Raw genomic sequence first — 18,831 nt, 5'->3', positions numbered from 1 at the left:
CGAACCCGAGAAATATCAGTAGGATCAGCAAGTTCTGTCTTTCTCACTGATTGTATTCTGCTACCAATTGTACGCCTGTATTTTACTATTTAATTTGCTAATTTAATTTCCCAGTAAATTAAATTACTGCTCCAAACAGCTGCTGGCTGAATACCATTTTTTTTAAAGAAAAAAAATTGGATGAAAGCGTTAATCTAGTGACACAATTTTCTGCTTGAAATTTAACATTAAAACAGGGGTGTTAACAGTGTTCTGTAGAGGATAGCAAACCCTGGACTGGAACACAGGGGATATGGGTTCTAGTCCCAGTTTTGCCACTGGCTTGCTGTGGGGGACCTTGGCCAAATCACATTCCCTTTCTGTGCCTCAGTTTCCCCGTCTATAGAATGGGGATAATGATATTGATCTCCTTCGTGTAAAAGCACTTTGAGATCTACAGATAGAAAGTGCTATATAAGAGCTAGATACTACTATTGATGTCATGGTAGCACCCAGAGGTCATAATCGAGATCCGGATCCTATTGTGCTAGACTTCGTACAAACATAAATAAGTGCTAATACCGTAAATGGCATGACCGTAATTTAAATCCTCTTCACATGTCCTGCCAAAGGGGGCATTAGCACTTCAGAACTACCTGTAGCATAAATTTACAGGTTCATGCCACAAGGTGAGATGAGGTTGCGTCTGTTAATAATCATGGAGCTTATTGTTTGGGATTTACTTTTTTATTTCCCACAGAATTAACCCTTGAAGTTGCAAGTTTATAACCCAAATCTTCTGCCAGCTAAATCCACACTGCACAGGAGTCTCTTTCATTCCGGATGCACTCTGTGCACAAATAACTCATTTCCTAGTCACCCATATATTTTAGGTGCATTTCACCTGCATATTAAAGAGGCTAGTAAAAACTGAGTTTTGCAAGTAAACATTGCAAAATTCTCTCGGTTTGAAATCACAATTTCCCCCCAGCTTTCTATGGAAAGCAAGTTTTTCAGAGGCAAAAGACCTTCCCTGGAGAAGTTGGGAGGGGTTTGGTAGGGAGAATCACAATGCCGGGATTTATATGCACTGGATATACTTTATTTCCTTGGGGCCAGACTGTGAAACTCTTAATCCCATTTCTAAGCAGTTACCTGCCTGAGTTGTTCCATTGACTACAGTGGGCAGGTTCTCTCCTTGTGACTAGCCCCCTTGACTTGTTGCTCCCCAAGGGCCCGATTCTCTGCTCACATCAGTAATACTCAGGGACAACTCCCGTTGTAGTCAATGGAGCTACAGCCGTGTAAAACCCGGTGTAAGTAAGAGGAGAATCAAGCTATGTGGCAAGAATCGGTTGTGCTGGCTGAGCAGGATCAGGCCCCGAAGTGGCCCTTGCCAGCCCGGTCTGCAGGCAGGACCTGTATTCCCGACCACCCATTCTTTGTTTCAGAAAAAGGGAGTGAAGCGAAAAGCAGACACGACCACGCCCACCACCTCGGCCATCACTGCCAGTCGGAGCGAGTCGCCCACCCCGCTGTCAGACCCCAAGCAGGCAAAAGTCGTCGCTCGCCGAGAGAGCGGCGGCCGGCCAATCAAGCCACCAAAGAAAGACCTCGAAGATGGGGAGGTCCCCCAGCACGCGGGGAAAAAGGGCAAACTCTCTGAGCACCTCAAGTACTGTGACAGCATCCTGAAGGAGATGCTCTCTAAGAAACACGCAGCCTACGCATGGCCCTTTTACAAGCCTGTCGATGCAGAGGCCTTGGAATTACATGACTATCATGATATTATCAAACACCCCATGGATCTCAGTACTGTGAAAGTACGTCCATGTTTACCACCTCTTTTGCAGGGTGTCTTAGCTCTCTGGTTGCGAATAGAAGAGGGGCTACCGCTCTTGCAGTGGGTCGGTTCTTGGTGGGTGGGGTGGAAAATTGACCAGATTTGTGGACCATTCAGATCTTTTTTTTTTTCTATTTTGTTTCCCTTTTTCCATGTCCTGGAATGTTTCCCTGTACCCTGTATTCCACACTGTGCAGTGCCAACAGCTCCCTGAGCAGATAGTCCGGCTATCTAAACACACGCCCCCTTGACAGCGTTGTGCTCTGAACACAGGATGTGCGGTATTTCGTAGGGTTCGATCCATAGAACCCCGTGTACAGCAGTCACTGCCTTCCCATCAGTTGTTTGTGTGGCGTGGGCTCTGGATGGTCTTTGTGTGACGCCAGGTGGGACCTGATTATCACCTGTTCACTCCGCGGTGGTAGATGTTACAAATATAGCAGCGTTGCTAGCTAGCAGTGGTTCACGGCTGCCTCGTAGAGAAGCAGGTATTTCAACTTAGCTTACCTTGGTTTGAACTTCAGGGTGCTTTTCTTTTGGGGCGGGGAGGTTTCCCTCCATCCGCAGGGCTCCCCCCCGCGTTCTGCTGGTTAATCGGCCATAGGAATCTCTGTTGGTTGAAATGAGACTTTTCCGCCCACAGGCGAGAGATGAAGATGCTCCTGCTAGCTTTTACTTGTTATGTTGAGGGCTTAAACCTGCTCCCCTTAAAGCCAATGAGTGGGATTTCCAAAAATGCTTAAGTGACTTAAGAGGCCCAGTGTTCCTCCGTCACCATCCTTTTTCTGAGTGCTCCTAAGTCACTTAGGTTGCTTTGGAAAATCCCATTCACTACTTATATGCACTATAATAATGGTCCAAAAGATCTTCCAAGTGATACTTGGAACTGCGGAGTTTGGGACTACTATTGCAGTATATTTTTTTAAGGGAGGGGATTTTGTCAGCATGAGCTACTGCATGAAGCCTGAGGTGAGGAGCCAATAATTCATGAGTTCTAAGCCTTGGGCAAGTCATTTCACCTATCTGTGCCTCATTTTCTCCATCTGTAAAATGGGGATAAGAATATTTCCCTACCTCACAGGGCTGTTGCGAGGACTGATGTTTGTAAGGCCCTACGTATGTGCTAAGTATCGTTATCGGGAATGTTTACCCCACCCAGGGCCGGCTCTCTGCTGGCTGAGATGCTGCAAGCAGCCACTTGTGGAGTGATGACTCAAAGACCATCCTTATTCTTGCATTTGCCCTCACTCTGTAAACCCGAGCCATCCCAGTGCTCAGGATTTCGTTTTAGATTTGCCACTGAGCCAAGCCGAGCTAAAGGCCTCCAGCGACTTCCTGGGAGGAGAAAAGGAAAGACGCCTGGGTGAGTTGAGTTTGCGCGAGCGCTGGTCGTACAGCAGAGAAAGGATTCTGGTGTAGGCGAGAGACGTGGGAACTGGTGGCAGAGCCCTGGTGCGCTGGCTGGGTCCAGGTTGAGCGCGTGGGAGAATGGCTCCAATGGCTCTTGGTGCACGTGTCGTTTCTTGGGAGGCAGACCAGCGTGGAGTAGGCAGGCAGCAGGAAGGGCCGCATGGAATACGGTTTGTAGGAGGAGACCAGAGCGGATCAATTCTGGGGCTCTGGGAGACTGAAAGACTTTTCTGCCTGTATCTTCTGCAGTGCTGATGGAGGGGAGGGCGCGAGTGTTTTCTTGACTCGTTTTGCTTTTCTCTCGGGGGCTGGAGGTGGCGGAGAGAGAGAGGCGTCCTCCATGTCCCCACTGGAGGGCTGAGGTACCCCTGGCATTTCGGCCGTAGGATGCAGCTGCCACCTTTGCTATCTTTGGGTGACCAGCAGTGGAGGCTCCTCTGGGATGCATGGGGTGGGCAGTGTCCTGTTTGGGTTGCCATGCTCTATCTCTTGCCCTTCAGATTTGCTTTGTGGATTCCCATGGAGGCCCATGAGGCTCCATCCGCATGGATGAGATCACAGAACCGTACCCACTGCCAGAAAATCTATGCTCAGCTTCATGTGTCCATTTTCCCCACTCACTGCCAGATGTCAGCAGCTGCCGTGCTGACCAGGAGCCCAATCCTGCTGCCATCAAAGCCAGCAGCAGAACTCTCATTGATTTCAGAGGGAGCAGGATCAGACAGTGGATGGGACTTTCTCTTTCAAGCTTACTAGTGTTTCCCCTTAGATCATTTTGGAGCAGTGCCTTCCTCCTGCCTCGAGCAGCTTGGCTGTCTGCCTTAGTAGCGCTCTCAGCCACGGAAGTTTTAATCTAGCATAGATTGACTTTGATTCTTATTGTTTACACAATAAGGACGGTGATCAATTGCTCTCCGTGTCCACTGAAGGTCGGACAAGAACTAATCGGCTTAGTTTGCAGCAAGGGAGATTTAGGTTAGATATTAGGAAACGCTTTCTAACAATAAGGATAGTTAAGTACTAGGACAGGTTACCAAGGGAGGTTGTGGAATCCCCGTCATTGGAGGTTTTTAAGGACAGGTTAGACCAACATCTGTCAGGGATGGTCTAGTTTACTTGGGCCTGCCTTAGTGCCAGGGGCTGGATTAGATGACCTCTTCAGGCCTCTCCCAGCTCTACATCTATGTGATTCTGTTAGATTGACATTCCTGCCTCTATCCGTGCTCTGCAATGGAACTGGAATACATATAGGAAGAAGAGACACCTGAAATGTTTATAAACCAAACAATCTGTTTGTCTCGGCCATGGAGAATTTACATTCTAAGGCCCCAATCCTGCAAGCGCTTATGCAGATGAGCAATCCCATCAACTTCATTGGAGCTAATCATGGGTAAAGTTACATGCTTAAGTGTTTGCAGGATGTGGGCTATAAAACAGACAGACAGGATACCCTGGAGGTCCTAAGGGACATACCTGGCTTAAAACACGATCCTGTTAATTCTTTTGCACGAGTAATTTTATTGACAAGAGGCATCCCATTAAGGCCACTGGGACTGCGGGAACTAGAGGTGCTGCCCTCCCTGGCTTGAAGCGGTGTCCATTATATACAGGGTTTACAGTTTGGTTCGATGGTTCTCAGGACCCCCACTGTACAAATTGTTCCAGCCCCCCTGCTGCTCACGTGAGTAAATTTGCTGCGGCGTATAAGTGTTTGCAGGATATGGCTATTAGATTGTAGGGTTTTATTATTATTACTTTCACATGGCTCCCTTTTCCCTTCATATGCCATTTTGCTGACAGTGTTGAGGTGTTTGAGTTAATCATCTGGAATTAAGAAATCTAGACCGAGGCCCTAATTTTTAAGAGGACCCCTAACAAAGTCTGTAATTCTCCAATTAGCTACCTGTGGATGCAATTGGGTGGGTTCATGCCCTTGCAGTTATTTACGCCCAGTTACTGCATGCACACGATTCCAAATCCAGCCCTGAATATCTGTAAAGATCTCTGGTTTCTTTAATGGGGTTTGGAAGGATATTTGTTCCAAAGCTGACTGTCCCTGGCCCAGTCCCTACCTTACTCCAGTACAGACTCCCATTTTGGTAATATGATTTTTTGGAGCTATGAATAAAATCTTCTCTAGCTGTCTTGGATAGGTGCTGGACCTACGGGTGCTGGACCTACGGGTGCTGCCGCACCCCCTGGCTTGAAGTGGTTTCCATCATAGACAGGTTTTACAGTTTGATTCAGTGGCTCTCAGCCCCGCCACTATACAAATTGTTCCAGCACCTCTGCTGTCTTGTGCTAAGAACTGTCAGTAAATTACCGATGGCCGGATCCTTCTTGGCTATCTCACTCGAGTAGTGCATTGACTTCAGTGGACTATTTATGGGCCCAATCCTTGAAGGTGCCAAGTGCATTCAACTTTCTTGATGTCATTGGAAGCCAAAGGTGCAGAGGGCCTTTCCAGAGATGCGTTGCACCTTGCAAGATCACGTCCCAAGTGAGTAAGGCAAGTGGGATTTCCCCCCCCTAAGATATAGATCTAAGGAATGAAATCTTGATCCTAATGAAGTCAACAGCATGCCCCATTGACTTCAGTGGGGCCAGGGTTTTGCCCAACAATCCATGGAAGCAAGATGCTTTAGATGAGTTCTGTGTATTATCCATGGTTTTAAAGAAAAACAGACCTATTTGAGAACACTGGGGTTTCTTTGGCCGGCACTAAATCCACACTCAGGGTCCTCTCCGTTGGCTTTCGGTGCATGCTTTTATGGATCTCAAATTCTTGATTGCAAGGTATAAAACATGTGGACCTCTGACTGCACTGTCTATGCAACTGAGTGACGTTCTCCTCTACTTTATTAGTACCGTCGGGAAGGTTGGAGACAAATTAACGGTGAACCCTGTAGAGTCTTTTATAGCTAAAGACTCTGGAACTGCCTTTCATGGGGTAGAATTTTTCTTAATAAATTCTCTTTGAAGTGCTGTCTGGGATTATTTTCTTCTGAACTGTTTTACTGTTTTGCTGTCACCCTTGGCTTGTTGGTACTTTTTCATAAATGACCATAGTGTGATTTAATTGAGACAGGCCCTGTACATTGTAACATGAACAAAACGTTCGATCTCCTCTAGCGCAAGTGCCGGTGGGCTTTGTTTATGGGTCTGAAGGTCCCGGGTTCAGTTCTGTAGTGATGACTAGCGTGCTGGTAAGTGGAGTGCAGCCTTGAGCTGATGCTGAATGCATTATGCAGAAATTAACCTCTTTAGCAACGAGAATACATGGGCTTGTGCGTGCCTGTCACTCCTGCTCCCTGGATGTGTGAGGGTTGATTTTGCAGAGTTAATATTTTATGTCTCGGTAGGTATTTGTCTGAGGCCCTGCAGTGAATTGTGAAGCAGTAGGTATAGCTCAGATGGTTTGGAGGGTATTTTCTGACTGTGCTTGTACCAGTGAGGTGGGCTGGGCTGGTTGCCAGGACTGCCGCCAGGAAAGGAGAGATGATGGGGGGGAATACAACTGAGCTGATTCTGACAGGCCGGCGGACTGAGACAGGATCTTTAATGCAGAGTGGGAATGTGTCTGAAGGGGGTGCTGCAGGGTAGAGTGGATCAAGACAGAATGGGAAGAGCTGAGGAAACGGGCTCTCCTGTCCGATTCCTGGCATAAGGGATTTGCAGAAGTTTCTACTGTTAATGAGCATGTACCCCTGTAAATTCCAGGAGCATCACAGAGCAAAAGTGGCGCTGTAGAGCGTGTAATTCCTCCCTGGTTATCAGAGAGTGGAACTGTTCGGTGGAGTGGCGAGCAGGAATGATACATGTTGAGGGGGTTCTGGAGTACACTAGAGCAGTGAAAGAGGATGGATTAAATTGTAACAACTCTGTGGCTGCTGCAGGTTATTTGGTCATTACACTCAAATAGGTTAAAAATAATTGTCATGGAGCCTGGACTCAGGACTAATCCTTTGCACTTCCCAGAGCTGTATCCAAGGACAAACATTAGTCCACCCTCTTCCCAGCGCTGAGGCGTCATCCCTGTTTTCCAGATGGGGAGACTGAGGCACAGGCAGCTGAACTGTTATGCCCAAGATCACCCAGAGCGCCTGACTCCCAGCCCTGTGCACTGGTCACTAGGTCTCTCTTTGTCACTGCGGAGACAGAAATATGGAGGTGTTTGCCCTTTATTTACCTCGGAGGACACAAGTAACCATACTCAGCAGTTGCCTTGTAAGAGGATTTGTTTAGTGTTGCTTCCAGAATAAACCATTGGCCTCCAGGGAGTTAAAGGTGCAAGTCCGTGAATTTTCTTGTAGCAAACTGCTGTGGTTTCGGAGCAGCCCAGTTCAGGGTTTTAAAGCAGGGGGACTTTTTTTTTCCCAGGGAGTTTTAAAGCTTTCTTTAATTGCAGCTGTTCCAGGGATAATTGCCTCTAGGTTTAAAAGAACTAACCTACGAGTTCATGTAACTTGCGAGCGGGTTATGAAGAGTCCTGGACTGAATCCCAGCTGATGTAAATCGTCACAGCGCTATGGAAGGCAACGGAGCCACCCTGATTTACGCCTGCCGAGGGTCTGCTCCCTTGTCCCTGAGCCACACAGTTGAGGCACCAGGGTCTCCTGTCAGGAAATTACTAATTTAAAAGACTCCATAAGCCCTAAGGCTGGGCTTTCTGAAGGGAGTCAGTGAAAGTTGGGTGTCTACACTGCAGTCGGAGGTGCGATAGCAGCATGCATAGCCATGTCCAAGCTAGCGTCAATATACCGATAGCAGGGTAGCTGCAGAAGCAGAGACTTAAACGAGCCTGGGCAGCTAACCTGCGCTGAAATCCTGCTGCCATGGCACACAAACTAGGTGAATTAAAGCTAGCTCAGGTATAGCGACAGGTGCTGCATTCACACCTGATTGCAGCAGAGCCGTACCTAAGTCTTTCCATCCCCTCTCTCACCAGACTCTCTCATTCTGACTTGCAATTGCAAACTTACCTCGTCTGTTAGCGCCTAAGCAGCTCCGCAAGTCAAGAACCCAAAGGCATTTCATGCAGCCATTTGAAGTCCATATTCTCGGTCTTTCCTGAGGGAATTTTCTTTAAAACAAAAATGAAAAATAATAATCCAGTGATCAAAAGGCCCTGGAGTTAGAAAACCGCTTTGTTTTTGGACGAAACCGAAGCCGCACGCACTGATATGTGCAATAATCAGCCAGTGAACATACCAAACCAACACAAGATCCTCAAAAAGGCCTTTCAAGCAGGAAGGCATATTTTAAAGTAACAGGGCTCTTTAGTTTTAATGTATTGTTTTGCTTTGGAATTGGCCCAGAATGTTTTTCATACAAGGCCAAACTGTTCTTGATCTGTAGGAGCACAAATCTGTCTCTCCCCTCCCCCTGCCCAGTCCTGCAGCTCAAAGGCGTTCTCTGGCTTATTAAATCCCCCAAAACGGGATCTTGTCACACAGCCATGTCTGTCAAGCTTTCTCGTCGCAGTGTGAAATGCTAGTGTAGTAAGGTCGCTGCTCTGAATGCAGATGTCCGACCAAAATTAGTTCGTAAGGATGAAATTCACATCTGTGTAGATTGCCAGCACAAGAGCTATTTGCCACTGAAGTCCCACTTGAGCCCGTTTGAGTTAATTACAAGGCTCATTCCATTGCCCTTACACATGTGTATCTCCCAATGAAGTGAATGGGAATTCTGTATGCATTAGGACCAAATATTGGGGCCTTTATGACTTAAGTGGTACATATGCTTTCCACTGGCCCTCTGCACAGGGGTGAATTTTACCATACCAAGCCTGCAGTCCCTCTGCATGCAGAACCCTCCTCGTTTCAAAGAGAGATACAGGTGCAGAGAGCTGCAGAATGGAGCCTTTTAACCATTCAGCAAATGCAGCATTTCTGTACGGTAGATATAAATCAAGCCTACGCTGTTAGATTTTACACATTCTGTAAAAGAAATTGCTGTGCACCTACAAATCTCGTCGTAAGTCTATCAGAATGAAGTCATGCAGTAAAATATCCCACTGCACTACAATTGAACTGGACTTGAGGCTGAGTACGTCTCTCTAACTGAAGAGTAAAACATTGCTCCCAAGACTGCTGCAGTTTTTTCTCTAAACAAGCATTACAAACCCAGGGAGTTCAGAGTTAAGGTTAAACTGAAAAGGAATGGGTGGAAGTTGAGGCTGGAAAAATTCTAACTGGAAATACGGTGCAATTTTTTTTTTACCTTGTAACAATTAGCTAATGCAGCGAGGGTAATTAGCGATTGGGACAGCTTCCCAAGGGCTGCGATAGATCCTCCATCACTTGGAGTCATTAAGTCAGGATGGGATGGCCTTCAGTTGGACTCGATTCAGGAATCACTGAGTGGAATTTTCTGGCTTGTGTTATGCAGGATGTCAGGTTAGATGACCCTAATGGTCTCTCCTGGCCTTAAAATCTATGAACCTTCGAGGGGAGGAAAAAATCCCAACATGTTACGGTATGGAAATGCACATTTAATGCACCCAAACAACTGTAACTTTGTCCTCTGACCCTAGCTTCCAGTGTTCCTTTCTCTGTTCTTTTCTTAGTTAGTGTCCCATCCTGCAAACCCTTGTTCAAACCATTAATGTTTTGCAGCATTTACCCTTGCCATTGTGCTACAAATTCTCTAGAATCAAGGACACTGAGTAGAGTTTTAAGGAGCAGACCTGTGTGCCAGCGTCTCAGCTGGTTTACATCACCACCACTCTGTTAGCTGCAACTGCGGGGCGGTGATACGCACCCACTGAGGATCTAGCCCTTTAAAGTTTGAAAACCCGGTGGAATTGGACAGGGACTGTGACTGAAGAGACCCCGAGAAGGGTGACCCCTCAGTGCGCTCCCTCTTTGGCATCACACTGGAATTTTATTACCTCTTTTGGCAGAGGCAAAGTTACGTCTTTTTTCCGGAACCCTCGTGTCTAGTAGAAAATGAAGTCTTGCAATCTTTCATAGACTGTCAGTTTAAACAGAACTTCGTGGAATATTAGAGTTAAAATCACTGTGCTACAACAGTCAAAGGATTCGATTTATTTAAAATATTATCTGAAGCCTAGATGTCATTTAGCAGCTTGAATTAAGCAAGCTAGACCGACCTGCTACTGTCGTAAGCTAACAGTTTTTTAACTTCTCTGAGCTCTCTCTGTGATGCACCTTTCGTCTGTGCAGTCGCTATGAATGCATTTTGCTTATGGCTCTTTTCCCCTCCCTCCCCCTTTGGCTTATTTGTTTGCAGAAAAAAATGGACAGCCGGGAATACCAGGACGCACAAGGTTTTGCAGCGGATATTCGGTTAATGTTCTCTAATTGTTACAAGTACAATCCCCCAGACCACGAAGTTGTAGCCATGGCCAGGAAACTCCAGGTAAAGATGTTGGCAAATGCATCTTCCAGAGAGTACATTTTAGCTCCCTCTTAGGAGGAGCCTTCAAGGTTCTGAGCGTGCTCAGCTCCTCTTGGTGTCAATCCAGGAGGGTCCTTGACTGCCCTGGTATTTGGAAAGGGCCATAGATGCCCTGTGCGGTAGCCTGTTCTTCACATGGTGTGACTCAAAGCTGAACACTGCTCAAAGTATGGCCTAATCATTGCTTCGCAAGGTGATAGGAGAGTGACCTTGGGTTTACATAATACACCCCTCTGAACGCCCCATTGAAGAGGCGGGGGAAATTGTGCAGTCTGAAAACTACGCTAGCAACATACCATCCTAAAGCCAACCTCCAAGGCTGTTGCAGCAGATGTTCTCACGCTCGCAACCAAGAGGTGCTGTTAGTGTCAATACTGGCAGGGTTTTTTCTGAACTGGATGGAGGAGCTAAATCCTAGAGTGGGAGTCTAACCGAGCAGCAAGTAAGCAGTTATGAAGAAAGCAAATGCACAGGGAATTGCCAGACCCATGGTCCATCTAGCTCAGTGTCTGGTCTCTGTCAGTAGTCGGTGCCAGATACTTCAGAGGAAGGTGTAAGAACCTCACAGTGGGGATATACCTGATAATCTGCCCCCTAAGCAGGTCTCAGACGATTTTACAAAGAGAGATTAAAGTGTGATCCAACTCCTGTTAAGAGTCTTTCCATTGACTTCCAAGGAGCTTGGATCCACCTCTGATGACTTTAGACCCTAAACTCTCCGGGGTAAGGAATGCTTCCTAGTTACTTGTCTCTACCGCACAATTGATCAGGGTTCCTAGCATGGCCTTAATAATGATCTTAAAAGATGCAGAATGAGGTCGTTGTGGCTGAGGCATCTTTGTCGCCCTGCACCCAACAACCTCTGCAGGACGTCTTCGAGATGAGATTTGCAAAGATGCCGGACGAGCCCGTGGAGCCCCCGCCCCCACCTCCTCCGACGGCGCCGGTCGTCAGTAAAAGCACGGAAAGCAGCCACAGCAGCGAGGAGAGCTCGTCTGACTCCGACAGCTCCGACTCTGAAGAAGAGCGAGCGACCAGGCTGGCCGAGCTCCAGGAGCAGGTGAGTGGCAGGCCAGCTCCGAGCAGCCTCTCCATAGTGAGCGGTGTATCTGTGAATGTCTACAAAATGTATAGTAGAGCGGGACTTACGGGTATCGATTTGTTGTAAAAATCCCTTCTGGGCTGAGACCTGGCAATTAAGACCCGCCCCTTCCCCCCTGCCCCCCGAGCCTTTATGATGCAGGAAAAACCTAGTCTACAGGAAATGTTTTTAAAAGAAGGTTAATTTTATTTTGTAACAACAATATTTGGCACTTCCATTGCACGCTTCCTCCAAAGCAGTTGGCAAATATGAATGAAACCCCACAACACCCCTGGGATAATCTAGGAAAAGATTATCACACCCATTTTATAGGCAGGGAAACTCAGGCATACTCAAGTGTACCACCTGCTCCCTTTGTGATCTTGGGCAAGTTTTGCTGGGTCTCAGTTCCCTTTGTGTAAAATGGGGTTAAAGATACTTCTTTTCTCTCTCCTATTGGCTGTTTAGACTGTAAGCTCTACAGGGCAGGGACTGTCTCTTATGTGTACGTGCAGCGCCAAACACAAGGGGGCTTGGTTGGGGTTGCCAGGTGCCACTAGAACATACCTAAATAATCAAGTGACTTACCCAGCACGTCATTGGCAGAGCCAAGAATAGAACCCAACTGCCCTGATGCCCCAGTCCTAACCACTAAATTCCCTACTTTTCCATGAGTTTCTCCACCAAGAGGTGGCTACTTTTCATTTGCCTAAAGAATGGGAACTACGTTTTCTCCCGAGGGTCCACTTCTGTGGACCCGTATTTAACTCTTTAAAGAAAGGTTACTAAAAATCAAACAAAGTCTCCCGGCTGTAATCAATAGACTTAGCCCAATGATTAACTTTAAACGCGGCTGGTGTGAATGGGAGAGGTGTGAGCACCTCTGGGTGGGTGGGTGGATGCTGTCTGTGCCTGGAAGAGTTGCGTGTGTTGATAATGGGGCTCGACTCTTCTGTTCTCCCCGCAGCTGAAGGCCGTCCATGAGCAGCTAGCTGCTTTGTCGCAAGCGCCCGTGAACAAACCAAAGAAAAAAAAAGAGAAGAAGGAAAAAGAGAAGAAAAAGAAAGACAAGGAGAAAGAGAAAGAAAAAGAGAAGCACAAAGTGAAAGCCGAGGAGGAGAAGAAACCCAAGGTGGCCCAACCAGCAAAACAGACCCAGCAGAAGAAAGCACCAGCAAAAAAGGCAAACAGCACGACCACAGCTAACAGGTGGGTGTTTGGCCTCTTGTCCGGAGTCTTCCTATACGTTAGTCTTTCCCTTCCCTTGCCAGTTTTGTAGCTTTCTGTTATCCATACTAGCCTATGGGGAACCACACAAGGTTCGGAGGGTCACATCGAATAAACATCTTGGGTGAGAATTTCAAAAGCACTCGGCATTGGCCTACCTCTGCATCTGGTGAAGTCAGTGGTGAAGCTCCCACTGACTTCAAGGAGAGCGGAATTAGGCTAACACTGAGCATTAATGAAGATGCCCCCCCCCCCCCCCCCAAAATGCAGACGCTGATTAGAATCTCTTGAGTCTTGAGCTGGAAATTGATCCATCCTATTTCTAATGCCCCGGTCATCGGAGTTAGCTAGGAAGGCATCTCCAGATCAGGCTTTTTCTCGTGCTTTCTGCCTCTGGCTTAGCCAATGAGAACTTCCCCTCCAGTGCCAGCTGGGGCCTGGACTAGCAGAAGTGCCTGCAAATGCTGAAAAGGAGAGATGGAGTTAAAAAGTTAACCCCGTACTGCAATGCTCCCCAACCTTTTTCGTCTGGCGGGTGCCAGACGACGAGCCACGGAGGACCGTGGCGGCGGACGAGCATCCGCCGAATTGCCGCCGACAAGCGGCAACGTCAATAGGCGTCGCCGTCGAAATGCCACCGATAAGCAGCGTCCTCCAGAGGCGTCGCCGCCGAAATGCTGCCTATTTTCGACAGCGACGCCTCTGGAGGACACTGCTTGTCGGCGGCATTTCGGCGGATGCTCGTCCGCCGTCCACGGGCACCGCATTGGGGACCCCGCCGTACTGTATTTCAGAACTTTGAAAAAGCTCCAGTTCTGTTCCAGATGGGCAGAGGGTCTGGGTTGGGGTTGGTTACTTTGGGCCAAGTCCCTGTTCCTGTTGAAGTCAGTGGGAGTTCTGTCATGGGTTCAGGATCTGGCCCCTTCTTTCCGAAATGGCTTCTCTCTCCCTAATGCAGACACACTGTAAAACACAAAAAGGGCCCCAACCTGATCCCAGTGAAGTCCAAGCGAAAAACGAGTGTTGAGTTTCTTCCAGTCCTCACCTAACGAAGCCCACTCCAAAGAGTTACAGCCATCATCTAGTTCTGTGGTGCTGTGATGGGTTGTACCTCTCTGGCGCCCTCTTGGAGTGAAGTGCTTCTCTTGTCTTGGATGTCCTTCTCTGGACAGCGGTGTGACTGTAGTCTGGGTTCCAGACGTGGGGTACAACTTTCTGGCTGTGCCCGAGGGAGTCTGTCCTCTTCTGGGGCGGGAAGAAGGGAGGTGTTAAAGAAGTCCAAAAGAAAAAAGCCAGAATACCTCCACGGCCTACAAAAAGGGTTGCGTCCCTGCAGTCTCATGTAGGGTAAAGGCCAGTAGTCCTGAGGGGAAGATCTGGGCTCCTTACCCCTTTTGTCCAAACAACCTGGGCTAAGTCCTGGGTCTCAGAGAAGGAAAGTAAGGAAAAAGCCGGTCCCTCTGTTTCCTCAGGGAGCTCCCCAGCAGACGGCCCCTGGGGACAGCTGGCTCTGCGCACTAGCTCTGTTTGTTCTTGAATGCCGCCCAGCCTGAACCTTTTTAAGGACCTGCCCTTCTCCAGGATCGATAAGCCTTGGGGTGCAGCAGATTGGGGCCTACTGAGCCCAGAGGAACTCTTTAACCCCTTATTGACTGGGGTGGTGCTCTCACAGTCAGTAACAACTGCCGACATGCCAGACCGAATTGTGTCCTAAATTGTCTCAGTGCTAGACATGGGCTGTTAAGCCCCTATTCAGGACTAGCATTCCTGTTCGAGACAGCACGTAAGTACATACTTTAGTCCCACTGACATCGCTGGGTTTTGAACACAGGTTTAAGTGCTCTCCTGAATCGAGACAGCATCCCTCAACATTAGGGATCGGTGGTCATGCCAGTTTACAATTTGTAACAGTCAGCATTCGTGATAAAACATTTGGTACAAGGGGAGGAGAAATGAACACGATACACCAACGAGCATGTTTGTGCTTTCAAACCCTCCAGGCAGCCTAAAAAAGGAGGCAAGCAGGCGTCTGCACCCTACGATTCTGAGGAGGAGGAGGAGGGCTTGCCCATGACCTATGATGAGAAGCGACAGCTCAGCTTGGACATCAACCGCCTGCCGGGGGAAAAGCTGGGCCGGGTGGTGCACATCATCCAATCCCGGGAACCTTCCCTCAGGGACTCCAACCCCGACGAGATAGAAATAGATTTTGAAACCTTGAAGCCCACCACTTTACGAGAACTGGAGAGATACGTCAAGTCTTGTTTACAGAAAAAACAAAGGAAACCGTTTTGTAAGTTACCTCATGGCTCACGAGTTCCCCATCAGCCCCCCGGCATGGGAGGCAAGGGGTTGCTCATTAGGACCCTCTTCTTATCAAAGTCTCTTTCCAAGTATTGATTACTTGTTGGCAATCTGACGGTGATTTTTTTAAAAGGCCTCTTTCCCCAATGGAAATGTCCAAGACCCTCCTCTTTAATCTGTTCCTGCCCTCCCCAAAATCCTGTACCATGGAAGGCTGAAGGTTCCAAGCTCCCCGGGACGGCGCTCCTTCCCTCCAGAATCTGTGAGGGGCTTATTGTTGTTTGTATTCTGATAGCGTCTAGAAAGCACTACCAAAATCCAGGCCTCTTTGTGCTAGGTAATGTGCATACACCTAGAAGGATATGTTCCCTGATGTGAAGAGCATATAATCTAAATAGACAAGACAAAGGGTGGGGAACCAACACAGAGAGATGAAGTGACTTGCCCAAAGTCTCACACAGAGTCTGTGGCAGAGCCAGGAATTGAGCCCTGATATCCTGAGTTGTGTCTTAACTGTAAGACTGTCCTTCCTTGATGGGTGGTCTCTGCTTTGTCCCCAATCCCTCACTCCGGGAGCAAAGACTCAAATGTAGCAGATAACCATGATCCCTGCAGAGTAGCCCATTTTGCTGCCACATGACTTCCAGAGAGTTCTAAGCAAATTTATTTTTTTCTGACATCTCGATAGTTTTTTTTTCTTGCTTTTTAATGTACAGTAGAACTTCAGAGTTACAAACACCAGAGTTATGAACTGACCAATCAACCACACACCTCATTTGGAACTGGAAGTATGCAATCAGGCAGCAGCAGAGACGAAAAGGAAAATGCAAATACAGTACAGTACTGTGTTAAACGTAAACTACTAAAAAAAAATAAAGGGAAAGCAGCATTTTTCTTCTGCATACTAAGTTTCAAAGCTGTATTAAGTCACTGTTCAATTGTAATATTTTGAAGGAACAACCATAAGGTTTTGTTCAGAGTTACGAAAAACCTCCATTCCCGAGGTGTTCGTAACTCTGAGGTTCTACTGTATCAGCTTGGTTTTGACTGAATCCCTTTACTGCTGGAACAATTCAGAGACTCTCCAGAATAATTATGTATGCAGAGCATTTTATTTTTGCAACCAAAGCCTGTGTTAACCTGGAAAACCTCAGAGTGTCATTACTGCAGGTGTGTGACGTTTGCATACCCTGCACTGATGAACAGGGCTTTGTCTGTGACAATGTCAACACCATGGAATATAACTAAACTTTTCTGGCACATTCTGCTTATTGCAATGTTTTGCTTTCAGAGGGTACTCCGTGTAAGTTTTTGGTGGGAGGGTTTTGGTTTATCATTACTTTAAAATAATACAGAGGAATTTAGGTATTTGGTTCCAGGATCAAGCCAGTGGGCCATCTGTCCTGTTTCTGATAGTGGCCAACATCTGATGTGCAACAGTCGAAAGTATACAATATTGTACTGTGGGGGGATATTTCTTCCTCACCGCAGCTAGCATTAATTTATGATCTGAAGCATGAGGATTGTTGATACTTCTTAACATTTTAATCCTAGCTAATGCAAATACATTCTTGCCATCTGCTATTTTTGCCTGTATCAGTTGCAGTTCTCTTTTTTTAAGCAACAAAACAGCTGAATTCTTGCATGAAAAATCTAGATCTTGATGGCAAATGCCTGCTTCTGACAACCTTTAATGGGACACTTTGTTTTACAGGGCAGAAAACCCATGTAACAATTCTTTAATTACAATGTAACTATTGACCATATAAGTGGCTGGTAAGTAACCTGTAAATACAAGGTTATTACATGGATATTTCTATCTTCTAAAATAGTTTCCAAGAGATCTTAAAACAAAAAAAATCATGTCAAGGGTGATTGTTATCTGAGAGTCTAGGCGACTTTGTGTGTTGTCCTCTGTAGGGATGTGTAATTGCTATGTGGTCACATGATCTTCACAGTGTAACTACAGAGCAGTTGCCTAGTTGTGTGTGCCCTGTAAAATAGTGATGTCCACTTTTTTTTCCCCCCAACCATACAGTCTCAGAAATTGTGCGTTCCTCCTCCACAGCTGCAAGTGGGAAAAAGCAAGCAGCAAAATCTAAAGAAGAGTTAGCTCAGGAAAAGAAGAAAGAGTTAGAAAAACGGTTACAGGATGTCAGCGGGCAGCTAAACAACAACAAGAAACCTGCAAAAAAAGGTAACTGGCCCCACTTCATTGGCTACGTGTAGTGAGGTTTCACTGCTGTACAGGCCCTGGGCCAAATCAGTTACTATATAGAGACATATATATGTGTAGAGAGTGAATCAATTAATGTGTGGAGCTAAGTTTCAGACTGATGCGTCTACTTAAAAAAAAAAAATGCAGGAGATATCACACAATTCCCATTACCAGCCAGATTATTAGTCTTTATTAACTTGGGCTTGTCTGCATGAGAAAGTTGCATCAGTTTAATTTAGGGTATGATTTTAAAGTGATTTAGTTAAAGCAGAGCGAAAGGTTGTGTGGACAGTCTTATTTCAGTTTAAACCAAGCTTATTCCGGTTTAACTTATGTCAATTAGGAATCAGTTAAGGCTTACAAGTAGCTTCACTCACTGACTGCATTGGGGCAGGACTCCAAAGCAAGTTGAAGACGGGGATCATCGCCCTGGCTGATTTGTCCTCAGCATATGACACTGTCTGGAAACAGGGCCGCCTCCTCGATCTCCCGCATCATTCCCTGCCAGCGAACGATCCCTCTCTTGGCAGCAATGACTGGCGACCGCCACTTTAAGCTGCACCTTATTAGCCAGATCAGTAGACCAAGAACTCTTAACTTGGGTATCCCTCAGGGCTCCGTCCTGGCCCAGATACTTTTTAATCTATGCACTATGGATATCCCAGCAATGGAAATTCATGTATGTGGATGACTTTGCTCTACCTGTTCAGCACACAAGCCTTCATACCATCAGCTGCACCCTAACCCGAGATCCTACCACAATGGCTGATTAATTCCAACGCTGGAAACTTAGGCCTAGCCCGAAAAAAACCAGTGGTGACCGCTTTCCATCTGAACCATCAAATGACTAATACCAAACTCCATGCACAGTTCTGCGGCGAGAGAGTCAGGCATGAGGCTAACCCAAAGTATTTTGGTGTTACGCTGGACCGGAGTTCGACCTTTCGACAACACCTGCAATAGGGTCAGGTCTCGTGTCGCGCTTATCAGGAAATCGGCTGGAACATCATGGGGCTCCAGTCATGGACCTTATGAACAGCAACAATTGCCTTGGTACATTCTGCGGCTGAATGCTCTGCGCCAGTGCGGTCTCACAGCAGCCACACTAAACTCCTTGACGCACAACTCAGTAATGCCACGCGCATAGTGTCAGGGATGCTCAAATCGACTCCAGACAACTGGCTCCCGGCTCTATCGCACATCCAGCCTTTACCCATTAGAAGAGCTGCCCAGACATCTCGCTTTCTCAACCCTGTCAATGCAAACATGAGGCTCCCGCTGCACAATGACCTGCAGAACCCACCAAAGACCAGATTCAAATCCCGCAGCCCTCTATGGAACCGC

General features: G+C 47.1%; 1 protein-coding gene across 2 annotated transcripts in view; it reads left to right on the top strand.

The window, feature by feature from the left end:
* BRD3 (bromodomain containing 3) overlaps positions 1 to 18,831 on the top strand; it is a 50,940-nt gene that overhangs the window by 30,120 nt on the left and 1,989 nt on the right. The window contains exons 6-11 of one of the 2 annotated variants that reach the window (XM_024206661.3): positions 1,431 to 1,802; positions 10,490 to 10,618; positions 11,526 to 11,717; positions 12,706 to 12,947; positions 14,966 to 15,258; positions 17,338 to 17,466. In XM_024206661.3, coding sequence (XP_024062429.1) covers positions 1,431 to 1,802; positions 10,490 to 10,618; positions 11,526 to 11,717; positions 12,706 to 12,947; positions 14,966 to 15,258; positions 17,338 to 17,466 — 1,357 coding nt within the window. Of the gene's footprint in view, positions 1 to 1,430; positions 1,803 to 10,489; positions 10,619 to 11,525; positions 11,718 to 12,705; positions 12,948 to 14,965; positions 15,259 to 17,307; positions 17,467 to 18,831 lie in introns of both variants that reach the window. The other variant, XM_024206660.3, reaches the window with a different exon arrangement.

Source organism: Terrapene carolina, unplaced genomic scaffold, assembly GCF_002925995.2.
Source record: "Terrapene carolina triunguis isolate 2854851 unplaced genomic scaffold, T_m_triunguis-2.0 Scaffold238, whole genome shotgun sequence".
In the NCBI taxonomy this organism is placed as follows: Eukaryota; Metazoa; Chordata; order Testudines; family Emydidae; genus Terrapene; species Terrapene triunguis.
Note: the sequence above shows the minus strand (reverse complement) of the source record. Positions and strands in the feature narration are given on the sequence as shown.